A 23,535-nucleotide genomic window follows, 5' to 3' on the forward strand; every position below is an offset into this window, starting at 1 on the left:
TAACTATTTTGGAGGGGTGCCTTAAAAAAATTATGGAGACTCTATGGGTGCCTTGAACTGCAAAAGTTTAGGAACCACTGTTCTAATGTATAAGATCATTTTGCACTATACATGATTGAGCACTGACTCCGTGGGGACATGCGCAGATGAATCAGCGTTTTGCCGATATTGCGCATGCTCAGTTGGCTCTCTTCCGGTTCCCAGTGCGCACGCGCAAAATGGCGCAGCGCATTATATATAGAGACGCCGCTGTGGAGCTACTAATTTCTAAATTCTACTGATGAAGTCTGAGATTTAAGCAGACGAAACGCGTTGAGAGGTACTATCGCTGTGCTTTTGTTTATCCAGGACGCTGTTTGGTTCACCTGGATGTGGCTTGTGGTCGCTCTACAGATAAGCTGATTATCTGCTACTTGACATGTGAGTGGCATATGTGCAATTAATAAATTGCATTATTGAGATAATACAGATTGCCTTTTATTTTATCTATTCCTCGAGGCATCCAACTATCATGTTATAGAAAGTGTGTGACTGAACTCAGCATTCCGTTGAACATCTATACAGATAAGCCTAAAAGATCATATTTCTGGTACGCACATATATATACAAGAGTGGCTGGTGTGACCTTTTGGACTAATCGCTGCACCTAGATCTCTGTTTCACTTCTTCTATTTTGGTGACAAGGATTAGCTGTGGTTTGGACCTGCTTGGTCCTATTATGCATTTTTGATCTTCAATACAATATTACACTATTACACTATTGTGCGCCTTGTCCTCCTTTACTTTTTCTAGATTATTTCCACGTTACACCACTGGGTTTGTGGAGGACTGGCAGCCGCCTATACAGGGGAAGTGTTTACTAAAAGAATTCCCTCATATCATTGGACTTTGATACTCTTGAACTTTTTATTGCTGGTAATTTGTTGAAGCGTCCTTGTGTATCTTGTTTTTCATATATATATATATATATATATATATATATATATATATATATATATATATATACACAAGTTAACCCGTGCATGATACTCATGCATTCTAGTCAAATCAAGCTACTTAAGGTGTTAAAAAGGTTCTTGTCATGCATTTGGGGCTAGCCCAGGCCTCCGATCAAGTGTTTGACCCTGTGACTTGTTAATGGTCATAGCAAATGCCGCCTTCAAAGGGAACTGCCGCCGTCTTAGCTTAAACGGTAGTCCTGTTTTAGTTTGAGCCCTCAACTCGTAAATTTAGCCTTTACTACCCCTCCCACAGGGGGAAGGTGGGATGATGGAATTTAACTGACTTCACTATTATAATTTTTTTGTCAAATAATGTCAGTATACCAAATTGCAGGTCAATTGAATGAGCCCTTTCTGAGAAAATAGTTTTTTCCACACACACTAACACACACTAACACACGCCGCTAGGCTTATATAATATATATATATATATATATATATATATATATATATACATATATATATATCTACTATATAAATGCCTAGTGGCGTGTGTGAAAAAAAAAAAAAAACAAGCTGCAGTGCCACCTGCTGGGCAGAGTTATACACTGACCTATATATTTCTTGAAGGAGAAGTGACAGTTGGGAGTGGTTGGTGGTTGCCGGGGGTGACAGTGGGGAGTTTTTAACACCTTAAGTAGCTTGATGAAGCATGTGGCGATGAAGATGAAGGATGAGGTGATGGAGAAAAATGATGAGGTGGTGACATGTGGACAAAACCACGTTAAAAAAGGGCGCTTGTGTCGGGAAGTAACGCTCTTCCTCTGAGGAGGCCTGGGCTAGGCCCAAATGCATGACAAGAACCTTTTTAACAACTTAAGTAGCTTGATTTGACCAGAATGCATGAGTATCATGCACGGGTTAACTTGTATAATTAACTTGTTAATTTTTGAGACTTGTTCCTGTTGAGATTTCATTTCACTTTCTTTTCAATCTATAGACCTTTGCTGACTTTCCAGTGCTGATATCATTGTTTCAGACTGAGCACAAAAAACTTTTAACACTTGTACTTACTTCTGAGAAGTTCGCTCTTCTGACTGCGCTTTCTGAACTGAGAAGGTCTCAGTACTCAGCTTATCATATTGAACCTTTAATTCTTCATACTGATAATGTATATATTGTGGCAAGAGCCCGCTACTGCTGAAGCACACGCGAACAACTTCTTCTTTTTATGCAGCTTTATTGTCAGGATGGTTAAAATGTATTTGACACCATATGAATTTCACAGCAATCATGGAGACCCTAAACGCTAGCTAGACATAGACCAGTTCTCTCAAGACCAGCCAGCTTCCCCAGCGTTGGTCTCACTGAACAAATGATACAAACAAGCTTTTATACCTGATACTCCTCTCCCAGCCTTAGCTTGATGGACAGGTGACACACCAACCTTCTCTTTAAGAGGAAACGCCCATCACTTGCTCTGTTTTCACTAACAGACACACCCTGTCTGTTTGCTGAGAGGAAGGAGCTTTCAAATCATGTAAGTTAACCAAACTTTAAACTATACATAAGTCTTTACCTGGTTTAACCTCAATCTAGGTGCATAACAGCGCCAATGTCTTACTCTGCTTGCATGCTTTCTCTGCATCTTGTCAGATAAATGCCTCCCTTTGTTACAATATATATATATATATATATATATATATATATATATATATATATATATATATGTATATACACATGTATATGTATATTATAGTAAGTGTGGCTAATTTAAGAACTGGCAGCTGTTATTCCTGAGGCAGATTGATAGATCAGGAAGCTGATCTGCACCTTTATATGACCTTGGTAGATGCATTTGCACAAATGAAGATGCAGTGTGGATCCGCAGTTTTTGTGGTTTGCAATTAAAATTTATTGTTTCCCACAGAAATGTCTTCAGCCTAACACAATGCCTGCCATTCCTTTACACATGTCTCCCCCATCTTCTGCAACCTTGGTTCCATCCTCTGATGCCTTTAAAATTGCTTGGTACTCAGAGTACTACTTTCCGCCTCACTAAAATATGGAGAAAGGTTCTTATTAGAGCTGCTCACCCCTCCCCCTCCTGCCAATCCGAGTACCTAACTTTCTCGCTTCCACAGATCTTAATCAAGGCAAAACGTCATTGTTGCGTGGTCAGATCACGTGGGTTTTGGATTCCATAAGTACCTCTCTCCCCAGCAGATCCAGCACCATTTCTCATACAGAAATAGGGGTAGAGGTGCTCTTGTAACTCTCCATTCTCCAGTGACATAACTCAGTGCCATTGCTAACACAAAACAGGGGTAGCAGTATTCTTGTCACTCTCCAGTCTCCACTGACATTGCTCAGTGCCATTGCTCATGCAGAAACAGGAGCAGTAGCAGTGTTCTTGGCACTTGCCAAAAATTGACTGGAAATGACTGGAAATTTATGTTATTGAGGTTAATAATGATGGAGGAACAGAAACAAAAAAGAGCCAAATTATGTGATTTTAGCATTTTTTAGCAATTTTAAAAAAAAAACTATATAGATTCAAAACCAAAAAATCCAAAACCAAAACCAAAACATGGGAGGGCGGTTTGCCAAAACCAAAACACGAAGTTAGTACAGATCCACAATCAAAACCAAAAGCAAATCACGGGGGTCAGTGAACATTCCTAGTTAATATAGCTCTCAAACAAGCCTCTTTGAGGTCCAAGCATTTTGCAGATCTGCTTAGTAGGCAGTGGCCTCTTAAGGTTGGTGACAGAGTTTGGCTCTCAACACGGAATATCCGACTCCGACAGCAGTGCAAGAAACTGGTTCCCAGATTCATTGGGCCTTTTGTCATCATTAAACAAGTTAAACCTGTGGCCTTCAGGTTGGATATCCACACTCTCTCAGAATTCCTTATACTTTTCATTGTTTGCTTGTCAAACCGGTGTCCTTGTCCAGCATGTTCAGGTCCCATGGTGCTCACAGACCTCATCTTGCTAAGGTCCACGGACATCAGGAATTTATTATAGAAAAGTTTCTTGACTCAAAAAGAGTCCAAGGACAAGTCCACTCCCTGGTACACTGGAAGGGTTATGGCCCAGAAGAACGTTTTTGGATACCTCAGAAACATCTGCATGCAAAGAAGTTGCTCAAGGAGTTCTTCAAAGAATTCCCTGGGAAGCTAGGATGTCAGTGTTCCTTGACCCCTCCTCAAGGGGATGCACTGTTAAATGCAGCAGCTCGTTCATTACTTACAGCCGCGTCCCGGTCGTCGTTACGTCTGGGACGTCACTTCATCCTCATCCAGGCCGTCGCCAGGGCAATGGCCAGGACGCTCTCTGTATCAGTGCAGTGTCCTAGGATTAGGGGACAGCTGGGCGTGTCCAAAATAAGAATCATCCAATTAATTAATTATTAGCCTCCTCTAATTGCAGTTCTGATGCCCTGGTCCCTGATTGGTCTATTCTAGTATTTAAGGCAAGGAGGGCCTAGCCTTCCTGACGATTATAACGTTGGTGCTGTGCATTTGCTGACTTCTCTGTGTATCTGTGGATTCTCTGCTAAACTTTTGACTGACTCCTGTTGTGATCCGTGACTTGTTTCTGGACTCTGCTTGTACTCTTATTGCCCTGTCCTTGGGCTTTGTTATTGGATATCTCTGCTCACTGCCAGCCCTGACTCTTGGATACTGCCGGCCTATTTACCTGCTGCAGTACTGGATATAAGCTTCCACTATGCTAAAAGTTAAGAGCTGGGGGCATCCAAGCACCTGTGAGCGCAATAAGCTCTACAGGAAAGGCGGCTGCTATTGGCGAAAACCTCTGTATCCTGTTCTGAAAGCTTATGTCAATAGTTGATAGCCGTAACAAATGCAAACAAAAATAATGCAGAACCAATCAACACAAAGGCGCTATGCAAAGGTAATCTGGGTACAAAACGCAGACAGTTGTGAAGAATGCAGTTGCATTTTTGCTGCATCAAATTTTAAGTTAATCCTTTTGGACTTTAGTTTGTTAGGTTACCTGAATGCAATTCTGAATTGTGGTCATAGGGGAGAATTTTGTAATACACTGCTGGTAGAGGAATGCATATTGTGGTGCAGATGCCTTGCTGATCCCATTTAGCCCTTAAATCACATGTCTATCCCTTCTTTTCTCATGTAGTGAGAAAAGAAAGGACTTCTCAAACCAGTGCCATTGTTCAGCAAGGTCAGATCCCATGGTGCTCACAGACCACATCTTATTAAGGTCAACAGATGTCTGGAATTTAATATAGAAAAGTTTCTTGACTCAAAAAGTGTCCAAGTACAAGTCCACTCCATGATACACTGGAAAGATCATGGCCCAGAAGAACGTTCTTGGATACCTCAGAAACATCTGCATGCAAATAAGTTACTCAAGGAGTTCTCCAAATAATTCCCTGGGTAACTAGGATGTTGGAGATCCTTAGCCCCTCCTCAAGGGGGTGTACTGTTACGTGCAGCATCTCTTTCTTTACTTACGAGCTGAGTTCCGGCCACCGTCGTTATGCTTGGGACGTCACTTCATCCTCATTTCGGTGGTCACCAAGGCCACGGCCAGAACGCTCTCTGAATCAGCACAGCGTCCCGGCATTAGGAGACATTTGGGCACGTGCACAATAAGAATTAATTCATTCATTCATTACTTATTAGCCTCCTGTGTATAATTGCAGTCCTGATGCCCTGGTCCCTGATTTGTCTATTCTAGTATTGAAGGGAGAGCCTAGCCACCCTGCCGATTATAATGTTGGTGCTGTGCATTTGCTGACCTGCTCTGTGTATCTCTGGATGCTCTGCTGAAATTCTGACTGACTCCTGTTGTGACCCCTGGCTTGTTTCTGGACTCTGCCTGTACTCTTATTGCCCTAACCTTGGGCTTTTGTTATTGGATATTTGTCACGGGCACTAGGAGTCTTTGCCCAGGATATCACCAGATGATGTTCTTACCAGAGTAATATAGCTGGTACTATGGTCCTCTGGTAGCAGGGTGACAACGGAACAGGAGAATCAGCAGATGGTGAGAGGATGCTCAAGGAAAGTCTATGACTAGCAGCAACTGGTAATGACTAGATGGATGTACGCGAGGAACCAGATGGACAAGGAAACGTGAGGGGAGTCAGTGGTCTGCGTACAGCAAGTTGTACCACTGCTATAGTGAGGAGGAATGTCCAAGAGTAGAGAGGAGGGAGTGAGAGTCAGTGGTCTGCGTATAGCAAGTTGTACCACTGTCTATAGTGAAGGAATGGATTCCAGGTGCAAGTAGGTAATGGGGAAGTCAGTGGTCTGCGTACAGCAAGTTGTACCACTGCTTATGTGAGAGGATACTTGAAACTGGTGACAATGGGAAACAGGAGTCAGTGGTCTGCGTCAGCAAGTTGTACCACTGCTATATATATGTGAGGAGGGGCACGAGGAGATGAATGTAATGCAAAGGATACACGGGGCACACGGAACTTGATCCCACGATGATATCCACAATACAATAATAACTGACAAGCGCTGCTTGAAGTATACAAAGTCACTAGAGCGATCCAGGTAATAGGAAACAAAGTCAATAGTAGCAATAGCTTCAGTAGATAGAAGACTCCGGAGATGAACACAACACAGTCCAGACGGATATGCAATACAATAGCAAAGTCAATGGAAAGTATGCATACCGCGGTTCAGGAGAGCAGGCTGTCAAGGAGACGTGCAGGGATACCTGAACGGCTGAACGCCGGCAGGAGGAGAGACCACTGGAGGATGGAAGCGGTAATCAGGTTGGTGCAGCGCACGGAAGGTAACCGGTAATCAACGGAGCAATACTCAGGAAGCAGTAGTAAGTAAAACTGGAAACATGATGAACACGGGAGAGTTGAGGCAGTCTGGAATCCGGCAGTAGTAGTGAAGGCAGCGGAGGGGAGACACGCTGAACACAGGAGAATAGAGACGGTCTGGAATCCGGCAGCAGTAGCAGATAGGAATCAGTGGAGAGCTGACACGCTGAACACAGGAGAGTTGAGGCGGACTCGAATCCGGCAGCAGTAGCAGATAGGAATCAGCTGAGTGCAGACACGATGAACACAGGAGAGTTGAAGTGGTCTGGAAACCACAATCGTAGTAGACAGGAATCAGCTGGAGCTGAATACACGAGGAAACACAGGAACACCTTCAGAGGCTCATGGGGAATGAGACTCCAAGATCAGGCAACCAGGTAATGATCACAGGTGGTTTAAATAGGGAGGGTTGCCTGATCATCCAATCAATTAAAAGCAACAGGTACTGAAGGTTTCATAAGGGCTGCACATGCGCAGACCCTGAGGATGGCGGACGGCCACGGTTCCTGAACACAGGAGAAATGGCACTCACAGTCCGGTGAGTGACAGTAACCCCCCTTTTAAAGGTGGGCACAGAACACCTGGAACCGGGTTTGTCCGGAAACTTGGAATAAAACTTCTTAAGAAGAGCTGGAGCGTTGAGATCTTCTGCTTTAATCCATGAACGCTCTTCAGGACCAAAGCCCTTCCAATGAACGAGGAAACGAAGCACTCCTCGCGAAATTTTTGCATCCAATATGTGAGTAATCTCAAAGTCCTCCTCTTGATGAACTTGAACTGGCCGAGGTGCTGAAGGAGGGACCGAGAAACGGTTGATGATAAGAGGTTTGAGCAAAGACACATGGAAGGCATTGGAAATACGAAGGTTCTTAGGTAGTAGAAGTTTGAAACAAACTGGATTTATCACTTGAATGATCCTATATGGACCAATAAAACGAGGAGCGAACTTCATAGATGGGACCTTCAAACAAATATTTTTGGTTGATAACCATACACGATCTCCGATTTTAAGGGTGGAATAGCCCGTCTCTTTTTATCTGCAAAAGACTTATATCTGGCAGATGTCTTCTTTAAACAGGTTTTGACCTGAGACCAAATATTTTTGAAGGTCTGACAAACAGTCTCTACAGCAGGAACTTGGGTGGGAGGGGCAGGAAATTCCGGAAAAGACGGATGGTGACCGTAAACCACAAAGAATGGAGTTTTAGAAGATGATTCATGATACATGTTGTTATGAGCGAATTCAGCCCATGGAAGCAAATCTACCCAGTTGTCTTGGTTGGCTGAAGAGAACATCCTTATAAAAGTCTCAAGATCTTGATTGACCCTTTCGGTTTGTCCGTTTGATTGAGGATGGTAGGAGGATGAGAGTGATAATCGGATACCCAAGGTCTTACAGAGGGCCCGCCAGAATCTGGAAACAAATTGCACTCCTCTATCTCAAACAATCTCGGAAGGACATCCATGAATACGGAAGATTTCTTTGATGAAATAATCAGCCAGAGTAGATGAAGAAGGTAAACCGGTCAAAGGAACGAAATGTGCCATCTTCGAAAATCTATCCACCACTACCCAAATAGTATTGCACTTTTAACTAGGAGGAAGATCAGTAACAAAGTCCATACTAATATGGGTCCACGGCTTGGAAGGAATGGGTAGTGGTTGAAGCAAACCCGCTGGAGTTCTGCGGGGAGTCTTGAACTGGGAACACAATTCACAAGCAGCCACAAAATCTTTGACATCTCTCCTCATAGAAGGCCACCAGTAACTTCGAGAAATAATTTCAAAAGTCTTGCGTTCACCAGAATGTCCAGAAAAACGAGAAGAGTGAAACCACGAAAGGATTTTCTTCCTAAGAGCAGGAGGCACGAGGGTTCTCCCAAATGGTAGCACCTTAGTGGAAGAAGCAGCCAGAGAAACACATTTGGGGTCTAATATAGAGTGGTTAGGACCATCTTCAACGTCTGAGGATGTCACAAATGCTCGAGATAGGGCGTCTGCTTTTTTATTTTTCGCAGCTGGTTTGAAGGTTATGATTAGTTCAAAACGAGAAAAGAAAAGAGACCATCTTGCTTGACGAGGATTCAAACATTGACCAGACTGTAAATATGACAAATTTTTATGATCAGTAAAAATTGTCACAGGATGACGAGCTCCCTCCAACAAATATCTCCATTCCTCTAATGCTACTTTTATAGCCAGCAACTTCTTGTCCCCGATGGTATGATTCTTCTCCGCAGGCAGAAGACCCCGAGAGTAAAAGGCACAAGGATGGAATTTTTGTTGCTCCGATCTTTGGGAGAGAATGGCTCCTAAGCCAACATTAGAGGCATCTACCTCTAGGAAGAAGGGAAGCGTCACATTAGGCTGTCGAAGAACAGGAGCGGAGGAGAAGGACTCTTTGAGAAACTGGAAGGCTTGAAGGGCCTCAGAGGACCATTGTTTAGTATTGGCCCCTTTACGAGTTAGGGCCACAATAGGAGATGCAATCGAGGAAAAATCTTGAATGAAGCGTCTATAGTAATTGGCAAAACCTAAAAAACGCTGAATTGCACGAAGAGTAGTTGGCCGAGGCCAATGTAATACAGCATTCACCTTTTCTGGATCCATCTGAAGACCAACTTCGGAGACAATATATCCCAGAAATGGAATCTGGGGCAACTCGAATGAACATTTTTCTAACTTGCAGAATAATGAATTTTTCCGGAGTCTGGAAAGGACCTCTGCCACATGTTGATGATGAGAAGGCAGGTCCTGAGAAAAGATTAATATGTCGTCCAGATAGACGACGACACAAACATATAACAAGTCCCAGAAGAGCTCATTAATGAAACCCTGGAAAACAGCGGGGGCGTTACATAACCCGAAGGGCATTACTAAATATTCATAATGCCCGTCTCTGGTGTTGAAAGCTGTCTTCCATTCGTCACCGGACCTGATTCGAATTAAATTATAGGCACCACGAAGATCCAACTTGGTAAAGATCCGGGCTCCCTTGATACGATCAAATAACTCAGTAATTAATGGGATGGGTTACCGATTTTTGATAGTTATGGCGTTAAGTCCACGGAAATCTATGCAAAGACGTAATGACCCATCCTTCTTTTTTACGAAGAAAAACCCTGCTCCAGCGGGAGAGGTAGAAGGTCGAATAAATCCTCGCTGGAGATTCTCTTTGATGTACTCAGATGTGGCTTGAGTTTTAGGTAACGAAAGTAGATACACACGACCCCTGGGAGGAGTCTTGCCAGGTTGAAGATCAATCGGACAGTCCCACGAACGATGAGGAGGAAGACGTTCAGACTGAATTTTATCAAATACATCGGCAAAAGAAGCATACTGAGGAGGAAGTCCCGGTGAACAAGGTGAAATGGAGGATTGCTGTATCTTGAGAGGAACGACTTGAGAGAGGCAACGATGATGACATTCAGGCCCCCAAGACGTAACTTGAGGAGTGTGCCAGTCAATCTGGGGAGAATGACGTTGAAGCCATGGAAATCCTAATACAATCGGACTGGTAGTAACAGGAAGAATTAAAAATGAAATTTCTTCCTGGTGTAATACACCAATTTGAAGGGTTACTGGAGATGTACTCTGGGTGATGAGACCATTAATAATGCGTGATCCATCGATAGCAGTCACAGTAATAGGTATTTTCAAGGTAATCACTGGTAGGGACCATTGATTCACGAGAGATTTAGAAATAAAATTTCCTGCAGCTCCAGAGTCAATAAGTGCTTGGGACATGAAAGATTTGGTAGCAAAGGAAACCGTAACATCAAAAGCACAAACTTTTAATTTCGTAGAACATGGAGAGGACTCCAGGGACCCTAACTTCACCTCTCCAGAACTGGTTAGGGCCTGGCATTTCCCGATTTTTTAGGGCATGAATTTAGCATATGAGTAGAATCAGCACAATAGATACAAAGTCTATTTTTTACTCTTCGGTCCCTCTCCTCTGAAGTTAATTTGGAGAGACCTTTCTCCATAGGTATCACCGGAGATGAAACTTGGCGAACTTGAGGACTTGAGCGAAGAGGTGCTTTAAATGAAGTTGTTTTTTCAGACTCTCTTTCACGAAATCTCATGTCTACACGATGGCAAAGAGAAACCAAATCTTCTAGAGAAGTAGGTAATTCTTGAGTAGTCAGTGCATCTTTAATTTTCTCAGAAAGCCCCTGCCAGAAGGCGGCAATTAAGGCTTCAGTGTTCCACAGAATTTCAGAGGCTAATATCCGAAATTGAACGACGTACTGGGCTACAGTACGAGAACCCTGACGTAGACGGAGGATGCTGGATGCAGCGGAAATAACACGACCAGGTTCATCAAATACACTTCGAAACGTGGAAATAAATTTGGCACTGTCTTGTAATAATGGATCATTTCTTTCCCACAGAGGGGAAGCCCATGCGAGAGCTTGTCCGGAAAACAAGGAAATGAGATAGGCCACTCTGGAACGATGAGTAGAGAAATTGTGAGGTTGAAGCTCAAAATGAACTGAGTATTGATTTAGAAAACCCCTGCATGTTTTGGGGTCTCCATCATATTTTGAAGGAGTAGGCAGGTGTAGCGTGGAAGCAGTAGACACCTGGGATGGCACTGGGAAAACAGAGGAAGGCACAGGAGCATCAACAGTAGCTGTGATATTTTGCGCAGACGTTCTTTGGGAGGCTAACGCCTGGCAACATTGCAGCAATTGTTGTTGGCGAACATCCTGTTGTTCAATACGGGTAACCAGATACTGCAGCATCTCTTTAGCTGTAGGTTCCGATCCTGGGTCTGTCATGGCCTGATCTTACTGTCACGGGCACTAGGAGTCTTTGCCCAGGATATCACCAGATGATGTTCTTACCAGAGTAATATAGTTGGTACTATGGTCCTCTGGTAGCAGGGTGACAACGGAACATGAGAATCAGCAGATGGTGAGAGAATGCTCAAGGAAAGTCTATGACTAGCAGCAACTGGTAATGACTAGATGGATGTACACGAGGAACCAGATGGACAAGGAAACGTGAGGGGAGTCAGTGGTCTGCGTACAGCAAGTTGTACCACTGCTATAGTGAGGAGGAATGTCCAAGAGTAGAGAGGAGGTAGTGAGAGTCAGTGGTCTGCGTATAGCAAGTTGTACCACTGTCTATAGTGAAGGAATGGATTCCAGGTGCAAGTAGGTAACGGGGAAGTCAGTGGTCTGCGTACAGCAAGTTGTACCACTGCTTATGTGAGGAGATACTTGAAACTGGTGACAATGGGAAACAGGAGTCAGTGGTCTGCGTCAGCAAGTTGTACCACTGCTATATATATGTGAGGAGGGGCACGAGGAGATGAATGTAATGCAGAGGATACACGGGGCACACGGAACTTGATCCCACGATGATATCCACAATACAATAATAACTGACAAGCGCTGCTTGAAGTATACAAAGTCACTAGAGCGATCCAGGTAATAGGAAACAAAGTCAATAGTAGCAATAGCTTCAGTAGATAGAAGACTCCGGAGATGAACACAACACAGTCCAGACGGATATGCAATACAATAGCAAAGTCAATGGAAAGTATGCATACCGCGGTTCAGGAGAGCAGGCTGTCAAGGAGACGTGCAGGGATACCTGAACGGCTGAACGCCGGCAGGAGGAGAGACCACTGGAGGATGGAAGCGGTAATCAGGTTGGTGCAGCGCACGGAAGGTAACCGGTAATCAACGGAGCAATACTCAGGAAGCAGTAGTAAGTAAAACTGGAAACATGATGAACACGGGAGAGTTGAGGCGGTCTGGAATCCGGCAGTAGTAGTGAAGGCAGCGGAGGGGAGACATGCTGAACACAGGAGAGTAGAGACGGTCTGGAATCCGGCAGCAGTAGCAGATAGGAATCAGTGGAGAGCTGACACGCTGAACACAGGAGAGTTGAGGCGGACTCGAATCCGGCAGCAGTAGCAGATAGGAATCATCTGAGTGCAGACACGATGAACACAGGAGAGTTGAAGTGGTCTGGAAACCACAATCGTAGTAGACAGGAATCAGCTGGAGCTGAATACACGAGGAAACACAGGAACACCTTCAGAGGCTCATGTGGAATGAGACTCCAAGATCAGGCAACCAGGTAATGATCACAGGTGGTTTAAATAGGGAGGGTTGCATGATCATCCAATCAATTAAAAGCAACAGGTACTGAGGGTTTCATAAGGGCTGCACATGCGCAGACCCTCAGGATGGCGGACGGCCACGGTTCCTGAACACAGGAGAAATGGCACTCACAGTCCGGTGAGTGACAATATTCCTGTTCGCTGCCGGCCCTGACCTTTTGGCCTATCCTAGATTAGTCTACTTGCTTTGGACCCTTGACACCAGACTGCTCCAGACCATACTGTCTTGGCTACCGCCACCTATTTACCTGCTGCAGTACTGCATATAAGCTCTCACTACGCTAATATTTAAGACCTGGGGATATCCAAGTACCTGTGAATTCAACAAGCTCTACAGGAAAGTGACTGCTATTGGCGAAATCCTCTGTCTCCTGTTCTGGAAGCTTACATCAGTAGTCAATAGCCATAACAAATGTAAGCAAAACAATGCAGAACCAATCCACGCACATACGCTATGCAAAGGTAATCTGGGTAAAAAACACAGACAGTTGTGAACAATGCAGCTGCATTGTTGCAGCATTAAACTTCAAGTTAATTCTTCTGGAATTTAGTTTGTTAGGTTAGCTGAATGCGATTCTGAAGTGTGGAAGAATAATGAAATATACTGCTGGTAGAGGAATGATTACTATGATGCAGATGACTTGCTGATCCCATTTAAATCATAGGTCTATCCCTTCTTTTCTCATGTAGTGAATGCCCTGAAATCCATTCTCCATCCCACAGAGAGCAAAATACTGCCAAGGACCCAAAGATGAAACGGTAAGAGCTTGGCGAATACCTCTGTCTACTGTTCTGCAAGCTTATGTCAGTAGTTGATAGCCGTAACAAATGCTAGCAAAAACAATGCAGAACCAATCAACACACAGGTGCTATGCAAAGGTAATCTAGGTACAAAAGGCAGACAGTTCTTTTCTCATGTAGTGAAATCCATTCTCTATCCCGCAGAGAGAAAAATACTGTCAAGGACTCAAAGATGAATCGGTAAGAGCTTGCTGAAAACAATGAGTTTGCATTGAATTTGCATGCGCTAATTTACATTTTGAAAAACACATTATATTTAAAATAGGTTGTTTTAAAAAGAACAGAATCATTGTGCACTTAATTAACTTTTATAATTATGATTAACATATTTCTGTTAGCAATCCATTGCTGGGCATAATGCAAGTGGCAGATGGCAAAGGCAAAGGAAATTTCTTCAGAGGCTAATATCTAACTGTTATTCCTAAAGCAGATTCAAAGATCAGGTAGTGGATCTGCACCTTTATATGAGCTTGGTAGATGCATTTGCACAAATGAAGAAGCAGTGTAGTTCCGCAGATTTTGTGGTTTGCAAATGTAACTATCTGTTTCCCACAGAAATGTCTTCAGCCTAAAACAATGCCTTCGATTCCTCTACACGAGTCTCCCCTTTCTTCTGCAACCTCGGTTTCCATCCTTGGACCAACTTGCTGGCGCCTCTGAGGCCCTCAAAGTTACTTAAACATAGTAACATAGTTGATGAAGTTGAAAAAAGACACCAGTCCATCAAGTTCAATCTATTTTGGATCTCCTGCGATCCCTTTCTTATATTTGAAATTGATACAGAATAAGCAACCGCCAATCTTTTTCGATCGGGAAAAATCCCTCCAGACCCAATATTGCAGTACTATTTTTTCCCTATATCCATTACTATTCTTCATTTTAATTAACGGTGGTATCCCTGGATACGCTTTTCCGCTAAAAGTTTGTCTAACCCTTTCTTGAACATATCTATTGAATCTGCCATGAAAACCTTCCCCGGCAGTAAATTCCATACCATGATGGCCTTACAGTAAAGATCCCCTTCCTTTGCTGGTTGTGAACCTTTCTCTCTTCTAGGCTTAGGGGGTGACCGCGTGTCCTGTGTATATTCCTTTGGGTAAAAAGTTCCCATGAAAGATCTCTGTATTAACCCTTAATGTATTTGTATATAGTAATCATATCTCCTCTTAGACGCCTCTTTTCTAAAGTAAACATGCCTAAACTGGCTCACCTTTCCTCATAATTTAATCACTCCATACCCTTTATCAATTTTGTTGCCCTTCTCTGAACCATTTCTAGTATATCTTTTTATAGAGTGATGCCCAGAACTGTACTTCATATTCAAGATGAGGTCTTACCAACGATTTATACAGTGGCTTTATTTATACTGTCTTCCCTTGCATCTATGCCCCTTTTTATGCATGCCAACACTGTACTTGCCCTGGCAGCTGCTGCTTGACATTGAGCACTATTGCTAAGTCTACTGTCTATGAACACTCCCAAATCCTTTTCCATTATAGATTTCCCTAAATTAATTCCATTTAATTTATAGATTACATGCTTGTTTTTGATCCCTAAATGCATAACCTTACATTTATCTACGTTAAACCTCCTATTCCATTTGGCCACCCAATCCTCCAGTTTATTTAGGTCCCTCTGTAGAGAAGCTACATCTTGCTCTGCTTTTATTACCTTACAGGGTTTAGTGTCATATGCAAAAATGGAAACTTTACTCTCTAAACCATCACCAAGGTCATTAATAAATATATTAAAAAGGAGTGGCCCGAATTTTTAAGTGGAGTATCTAAAGATTCTGTTGAGATACTCCACTTAAAACTTTTGACCAATTAGAAAATGTTCCATTTATCACAACTCTCTGTTCCCTATTCGCTAACCAGTTTTCGATACAAGTACAAATGTTGTTTCCTAGACCCAGTTCCCTTATTTTGTAAACCAACCTCTTGTGTGGCACTGTATCAAAGGCCTTTGCCCAATCTAAATAGACCACATCTACTGTGCTGCCCTGGTCTAAGTTCCCACTAACTTCCTTGTAGAAACTAATTAGATTAGTTTGACATGACCTATCCCTCTCAAATACATGCTGATTCCCACTAATAATCTTATTTGCGCACCATGTAATCCTGAATGCTATTCCTTAATATACCTTCCATTAGTTTCCCCACTATTGATGCCAGGCTTACAGGTCTATAATTTCCTGGTTGTGATCTCATCCACATTTTAAACAACGGCACCACATCTGCTATTCGCCAATCCATTGGTACTGAGCCTGATGAGATTTAAGCTATGAAAATTAAGAATAGCGGTCTAGCTATTTCTGAGGTAAGCTTCATAAGAACCCTTGGGTGTATGCCATCTGGACCTGGAGCTTTTTTTATCTTAATATTGTTCAGTCGCCTTTGGACTTCTTCCTTTGCCAGCCAAGTGTTAATTAATGGTACGGTTTCATATCTGTTTTTATGTATTTATTCCTACAATTTTTTCCTCTCTAGTAAATACTGAAGAAAAGAAAGTGTTTAATACCTCTGCTTTTTGTTTAGTATCATTTATCAATTCACCCATCTCACTTCTTATGGTTCCTATATTATCTTTTTTAATCCTTTTGCCATTTATATACTTAAAAAACTTTTTGGGGTTTGACTTTTTGCAACTTGTTTTTCATTTTCTAATTTAGCCAATCTAATTTCCTTTTTACATGTTTTATTACATTCCTTGTAGCTACGGAAGGACTCCTCAGACCCTTCAGACTTAAACAATTTAAATGCACGCTTCTTCCTTTGCATTTCTTCCCTTACCTTTTTATTTAGCCACATTGGTTTAGACTTAATTCTTATACATTTATTTCCCAAAGGAATGAACTTATACATGTATGTTTCCACATTTTAAAGACAGCCCACTTTTGTTCAGTATTTTTTCCTTCAAAATCTTAATCCCAGTCTATGTACTTTATAGACTCCTTTAGCATATTAAAATTTGCCTTTCTAAAGTTTAAAGTCCTAGTTGATCCCTTATACTGTTGCTTCTGGAAACTAATTTCAAATGAGACCATATTATGATCACTGTTTCCCAAGTGTTCCCTTTCTTGAATATTTGATATTACTGCTACATTGTTTGTTATTACTAGGTCCAGTATAGTCTGGTTCCTAGCTGGTTCCTCTACTAATTGGGACATGTAATGGTCTTTTAGCATGCTCAGAAACCTATTTCCCCTAGCTGTACCACAGATCTCAGTGCTCCATTCAATGTCCGGATAATTAAAATCCCCCATAATTAAAACTTGACCTAGTTGTGTAGTCTTTTCAATTTGCTGTAGAAGTTGGGCTTTCTTAATCATACTAATATCTAGTGGTTTATAGCATATCCCTATCAGCAACTTCTCTGAACATTTTCCTCCGCTGGATATTTCCACCCACAATGCTTCTATATTATCACCAATATACTCGTAAATAACTTCCTGAATACTTGGTTTTAACTGTGGCTTAATATAAAGGCATACTCCTCCTCACATTTTATTTACCCTATCCCTCCTGAACAGAGTATAGCCTTCCAAGTTGGCAATCAGAGTACTGCCATTTGCCTCACTTAAATATGGAGGAAGGTTCATATTGCTCTCAAACAAGCCTCTTTGAGCACCAAGCATTTTGCAGATTTGCATGGTAGGCAGTGCTCTCTTAATGTTGGTGACAGGGTCTGGCTCTCAACACGGAACATTAGACTATGACAGCCGTGTAAGAAACTGGGTCCCAGATTCATTTGGCTGCTTGTCATTATTAAACAAGTTAACACTGTGACCTTCAGGTTGGATCTCCCATGCTCTCTCATAATTCTTAATACTTTTCATTGCTTACTTCTCAAACTGGTGTCCTTGTCCATGTCCAGCAAGTTCAGGCCCCATCGTGCTCACAGACTTCGTCATGTTAAGGTCAACAGACATCAGGAATTTATTATACAAAAAATGCTTTACTCAAAAAGAGTCCAAGGACTTCCTGGTACACTAGAAGGGTATAGCCCAGAAGAACATTCTGCATGCAAATAAGTTACTCAAGCAGTTCTTCAAACAATTCCCCGGGAAACCAGAATATCGGGGTTCCTTAACTTTTCCTCAATGGCGGAGTACTGTTTCAAGTCGCGGTGATGTCATGAGCCATGGCGGCTTCTTGTATACTTGCAGACCGCGTCCAAGTCGTCGTCATGACGTTCGGGATGTCACTTCATCCTCTTCCCGACCGTCACAAGGACAACGGCCAGAACGCTTTCCTGCATTGCGTCCCAGCATTAGGGGACAGATGGGTGTGTGCGCAATAAGAATCAATTAATTAATTATTAGCCACCTGTGGTTAATTGCAGTCCAGATGCCCTGGTCCCTGTTCGGTCCATTCTAATATTTAAGGCAGAGAGGGCCGAGCCTCCATGCTGGCTATAACGTTGGTGCTGTGCATTTGCTGACCTGCTTTGTATAGCTTATATGCTATACAAAGCATATCAGCTATATATACTTTCACCATAGTATCTGTGGATACTATGGTGAACTTCTGACTGTTTGCTTTTGTGACTCCTGACTTTTTTCTGGACCCTCCTTGTAATGACTTTGGCTTTGTTATTGGATATCTGTGCTCACTGCCAGCCCTGACCCTTTGGCCTGTCCCTGATTATTCTACTTGGAAAGGACCCCTTACTCTGGACTGCTCCTGATCATCTGCTCCTGTCTTGGCTACCGCCTTCTATCTACTATAGGGGAGGATTTCGAATATACTGCTGGTAGAGGAATGCATATTGTGGTGCAGATGACTTGCTGATCCCATTTAGCCCTTAAATCACATGGCTATCCCTTCTTTTCTCATGTAGTGAATATCCCGAAATATGTGTATGTGCAGGGTTACATTTTCACACACAGGTGTTCCACATGGGTGTAATTGATTTGCTGTTGTGTTGTGATTTGTTTGTAGTCCTAGGGTGGATGATAAAAACCTGTTTGGAATCATGGGCAGGGCCAGCGATGCCTGTAAGGGACTGACTAGTATTGAGGAGAGCACTGTTTAGCCAGACATAGGGCTGCGGGAGAATTTGTGTGAAGAAACTGCTGTTTATAATATCCTGACACTTCCCAAATAAACAGCATGTTTGATTCAGCAGTGCAGTGTTTGCCATACTTTATCACATATGGTGTCATCGTGGAACAGCCAAAACACGACTGTCCACCCAGCCTCCAGAAGCAAAGGTGGTGAGTGGATTATATGTGAATGCCACTATAATACATCAATCTGTTGTAATTCTGTTTTTGCTGGGGAGAGACTGAGGGAAGACCAATAAACATGTGTACTTGGGACTGATTAGCAGCTGTGTGAGTTGCAAAAGAAAGCAGAAGATTTAAAAAAAACTGCTGGTCATTGTAGTGCCACACTTGTTAAATGTAAAATATTTTTTTGTCAGCTTGAAAGAAGTTGTAAAAACTGCTGGTAATTGTAGTGCCAGACCTGGTGTGTCACTAAGTTGTGAATTGGGTGTGGTTCAGAAAATGTTTTTATTTGCCTGTGAATGCTGAGAGAAGCTAGGTTCCACTTTCCAGCACAAACATCTGTGGGAATGGAAGACATTTTAAGAACCCTAGTGAATATAGCAGCAGTACAAAAGGAGAATACTCCTCTTCTCCATGGAGATCACTCAGGGGAGATGGGACAGGGATGCTCCAGCTACCCCCACACTGTAGAAATTAACTTAAGATGATGGTGTGGAGGCATGTTTGATAGCGTTTGAGCGTTCTGCCACCCGAGCCAAATGGCCACCTGGAATGTGGTCCGGGCACCTGGCTCCCTATCTTTCAGGGGAACAACAGCAGACATATATAGATCTGGATGAGGATCAGGTTGGCGAATGAATGAAAATCGCCATCTTAGAGAGGATTGGCATCATCAGAGCGGGGGAGGCCCAATGATATCATGACTGGAGACTCTCCAAAGATTTACTGGTTCAGGCTCAGCTTGCTGAACTTGGTAGAACACTAAAGAAGTGGTTACAGACAGAATAGAACACTCAGAATGATTGAAATTTTGTCCATTGACCATTGTATCTGAGGAATTGACCGAGGCTCCATAGGTGGGCACTGCATGCGGACCCTCAGACCTATGAGGAACTGGCTGCTGTGGTGGAGAGATACAGCACCTTTCAGCATATGTCCAAACCCCTATTGTTCGTTCCAAAGTTTGTGCCTCGGCCAAAACCTGGTAGGTGGAAAGGTGGACCGGATGTTGATGAAAAAATATTGCCTGACAAAAAGGGCCAATCTGCTTTGAGTGCAAAGAGCCTGCACATATGTGGGCATAATGCCCAAGGTTAGTCGAACCTATGGATTGTTCCCTAGCGTACACACCACCAACCTCTCTGAGCTGCTGTACTATGAGTCCAGTTACCGGGAAGTCCTGTTTGTTCCGCATGGTGGTGTTTGTGAATCACCATCTGGTGCTGGCTCTGGTAGATTCAGGTAGTGAACTGTTGTTAGCTTCTAGCTCCATAATACCAAAGAAACTGACTCACAAATTGCTCAAGGTGATGGTACTCTGTGTCCACGGGGCGGCCAAGGAATATGACAGCACTCTTTTGCCTGTGACCATAAATGGCTGGACAGTCACGGCAATAGTGGTAGTTGTCCCTAAACTGCCATACCCTTTAATCCTAAGCAGAGACTTTCTGCTGTTCAAGCAAATCCTCCAGGAGTGAATCCAGCCGGACACCATGGCAATTGAAGCATCGGCCGAAAGTCTAGCCTTGATGGAGGAGTGTCAGAATCACTAGGTGGAATTGATGATCCCTGCCAGCAGTTGGCGCTACTGAGTACTGAGGCGCGGAGTCTAACACACCCCTGATTTTCACAAGGAACCCCCACAAGGAGGTATGGACTTTGCTGCAAGGGACGTGCAGGTCGCGGCCCTCAGTATCAGTCAGCTGGCGAGGTAACAATTGAGGCAGCGGTGACAGCCCACCAGGATGCAGGATAGAAGAGTAGTCAACAAGCCGGGTCAAAACCAGAGGAACGGATATTGCCAAATCAGAAGCAGGAGAAAGGTCAGGAAGCCGGGTCAATACCAAATATCACTGTAAGCCAGAATCAGGAACCAAACGAGAAGTCAGGAACAAGCCGGGGTCAGAATCCAAATAACAGCAACACAGGAACAAACGCTGGAGCAAGGCTGAAGACCAAATACTCTGGCACTAGACATGTGTCAGAGGCTGCTTTAAGGTGCCTCCTGATTGGGTTAGAGAGATTTTGGCGGTAAGACATGCTGGCTGCAGACAGGTGAGCAGAGATAGCATCCCGCTGCTAGGCAACAGGACGGGGTTTCTGAGAAGGTGCAGGCGTCTGTCTCCTGCACCAAGTGTCAGTGCGGAGGCGGCGCCTGACAAGGAGCTTTAGGGAACAGAAAATGGGAAGTGCCAGGATCTACTACGAAACCTGAACCAGACAATTCAGGAAAATACACCTCATAAGAGGTGGGAGTATACACAAAGGAGAGCTGCACAAGTGCCAACTCAGAACTGGTTCCTGGCATCTTGTGTTGGCGAGACCTCGGATGAAGCGGCAACGCCTCCCAACAAGGATTCAGACTGGGCAGGATTTTCTAACTTCTTTCCATTAAAAGACTTTGGCCGAGAACAACTTGGAGATGTTTCCTTAGATAATGGCTACAAGAATGTAGTTGAGATAAATGGGGTAGAGAAGGCTGACAAACCTGCAGAAGGTGTTTCCTATTATATGGTAAAGAATTATCTGTTATATTGAGTTAGTAATGTACCAGGTAGAGCTGTAGAGTAATTGCTGATGCCACAAATTCATACACCACTTGTTCTCAAAGCTGCGCAAACACATCTATGTGGGAGACACTTGTGGAAGACAAAACACGGGAGGGTATATTGCTCAGCTTCTATTGCCCAGAGGTGTACGAGGCAATAAAAAGGTTTGCCAAACATGTCCGAAGTCAGACTACCAGGCCCCGCTAATTTCCATCCCTGTGGTGTAGACTCAGTTTGAGCATATTGGTATGGATTTGATAAGCCCTTTAGGGAAATCAGCCAGTGGCCATAAGTACATACTGGTCATAGTGGACTATGCTACCAGGTATCCCGATGCTATACCTTTGTGCTATATAAAGTCCAGCACAATAGCAAAATAACTCCTTCTGTATTGTACCAGATTGGGTATCCCCAAAGAAATCTTGACTGATCCGGGTATTCTCTTTATGTCCTGTCTAATGAAAGAGCTCTGACGGTTGTTAAGGGTAGAAATGTAACACACATCAGTGTATCACTCGCAGAGTGACGGGTTAGTGGAACGTTTTAATAGGACACTCAAACACATGGTGAGAGGCAGTGGCGCAGGAAAAACAGGACTGAGATGTGGTATTACCCGATTTAATGTTTGCAGTGAGGAAGATACCTCAAGCATCTACAGGGTTCAGCCTCTTTGAATTGTTGTATGGCAGGCAGCCAAGGGGCATTTTGGATGTTGTCAAGGAGGGCTGGGAGCAACAGAGTCCTAAAGAACCCAATGTGTTCCAATTTGTGTCCCAATTGTGTGACAGGTTGGGGAAGATCACACCATTGGTACAACAACATATGTATGAGGCACAGGTGAGACAAAAAAATATTCCTGAAGCTAGACGTGTAGCTGTGAAACAGAAGATAAAAAAAATGTTTGACAATGTCATTGAGGAATCCAATAGCAACTGGAATATCCCTATTGTGTTAGTGGCCAAGCTGAACGGGAGTATTCGTTTTGGTAATGATTTTAGAAAATGAAACAAGGTTTCCCATTTTGGCACTTACCCGATGCCCAGAATTGATGAGCTGGTGGAAACCTTAGCCAATAGTTGGTACCTCACTATGTTAGATCTAACCAAGGGCTATTGGCAGATTCCCCTAACACCATCTGCCAAGGCTAAGACAACCTTTTCAACCCCAGATGGGTTATTCCAGTACAAAGTACTGCCTTTTGGGCTACATGGGGCTCCCGCCACCTTCCAAAGAGCCATGAATCTGCTTTTAAAACCGCACCAGGAGTATGTAGCTGCATACTTAGATGACATAGTCATCCACTTCTAGAACTGGGAGACACATCTACCCAAAGTGGAGGCTGTATTAGCCTCACTCAGGGAGGCAGGTCTAACCACCAATCCTGAGAAGTGCGCATTGGTCATGCGTGAGGCCAAATACTGTCCAACATACAAAAATGTTGTTGGACAAGGTCAGGTCAAACCCCAAGTTGACAAAGTAACGGCTCTCAGAGATTGGCCCAAGCCTGTGCAGAAGATCCAGTTGAGAAACTTTCTGGGTCTAGTTGGGTACTATCGCAGGTTTATAACCACTTTTGCCACTAGGGCTGCTCCTCTTACCGAGTTTCTAAAAAAACTTGTCCAGACAAGTTGGTCTGGTCAGAAGCAGCGGAGGCTGCCTGGCAGGATCATCGAGTGGCTCTGACTCCAAGAACTCAATTTCAGCAGGAGATTGATTCTCCAAACGAATGCCTCTGGTGTAGGTTTGGGTGCTGTTCTCTCGCAATGGTTTGATGGGACAGAGAAACCCATCCTTTATTTAAGCCGCAAACTTCTGCCTAAGGAGAAGAAATACTCAGGGTGGAAAAAGAGTGCTTGGCGATCAAATGGGCCACCGAGGCTCTCCGGTACTACCTCCTGGATAGGGAATTCACTTTAGTAACCGACCATGAACCACTGAAGGTGAATGCCCAGGAACAAGGAGGTGAATGCCCAGGTGGAACTCAATTATTCCTAGCACTGCAGCCCTACCACTTCACAGTGGAGCATAGGCCAG

General features: G+C 43.5%; 1 protein-coding gene across 22 annotated transcripts in view; it reads left to right on the forward strand.

The window, feature by feature from the left end:
- Nucleotides 1-23,535, forward strand: part of LOC142138839 (transcription elongation factor A protein 3-like) — a 90,089-nt gene that overhangs the window by 35,793 nt on the left and 30,761 nt on the right. For 21 of the 22 annotated variants that reach the window (XM_075195869.1, XM_075195864.1, XM_075195867.1 and 18 more), the window contains 2 exons: nt 13,609-13,677; nt 13,864-13,899. The exons of the other annotated variant lie outside the window; for it this stretch is intronic. In XM_075195869.1, the coding sequence (XP_075051970.1) occupies nt 13,609-13,677; nt 13,864-13,899 (105 nt within the window). The remainder of the gene's footprint in view (nt 1-13,608; nt 13,678-13,863; nt 13,900-23,535) is intronic. 22 annotated transcript variants of the gene reach the window in all.

The sequence above is a fragment of the Mixophyes fleayi genome, chromosome 2 (assembly GCF_038048845.1).
Source record: "Mixophyes fleayi isolate aMixFle1 chromosome 2, aMixFle1.hap1, whole genome shotgun sequence".
NCBI lineage: Eukaryota > Metazoa > Chordata > Amphibia > Anura > Limnodynastidae > Mixophyes > Mixophyes fleayi.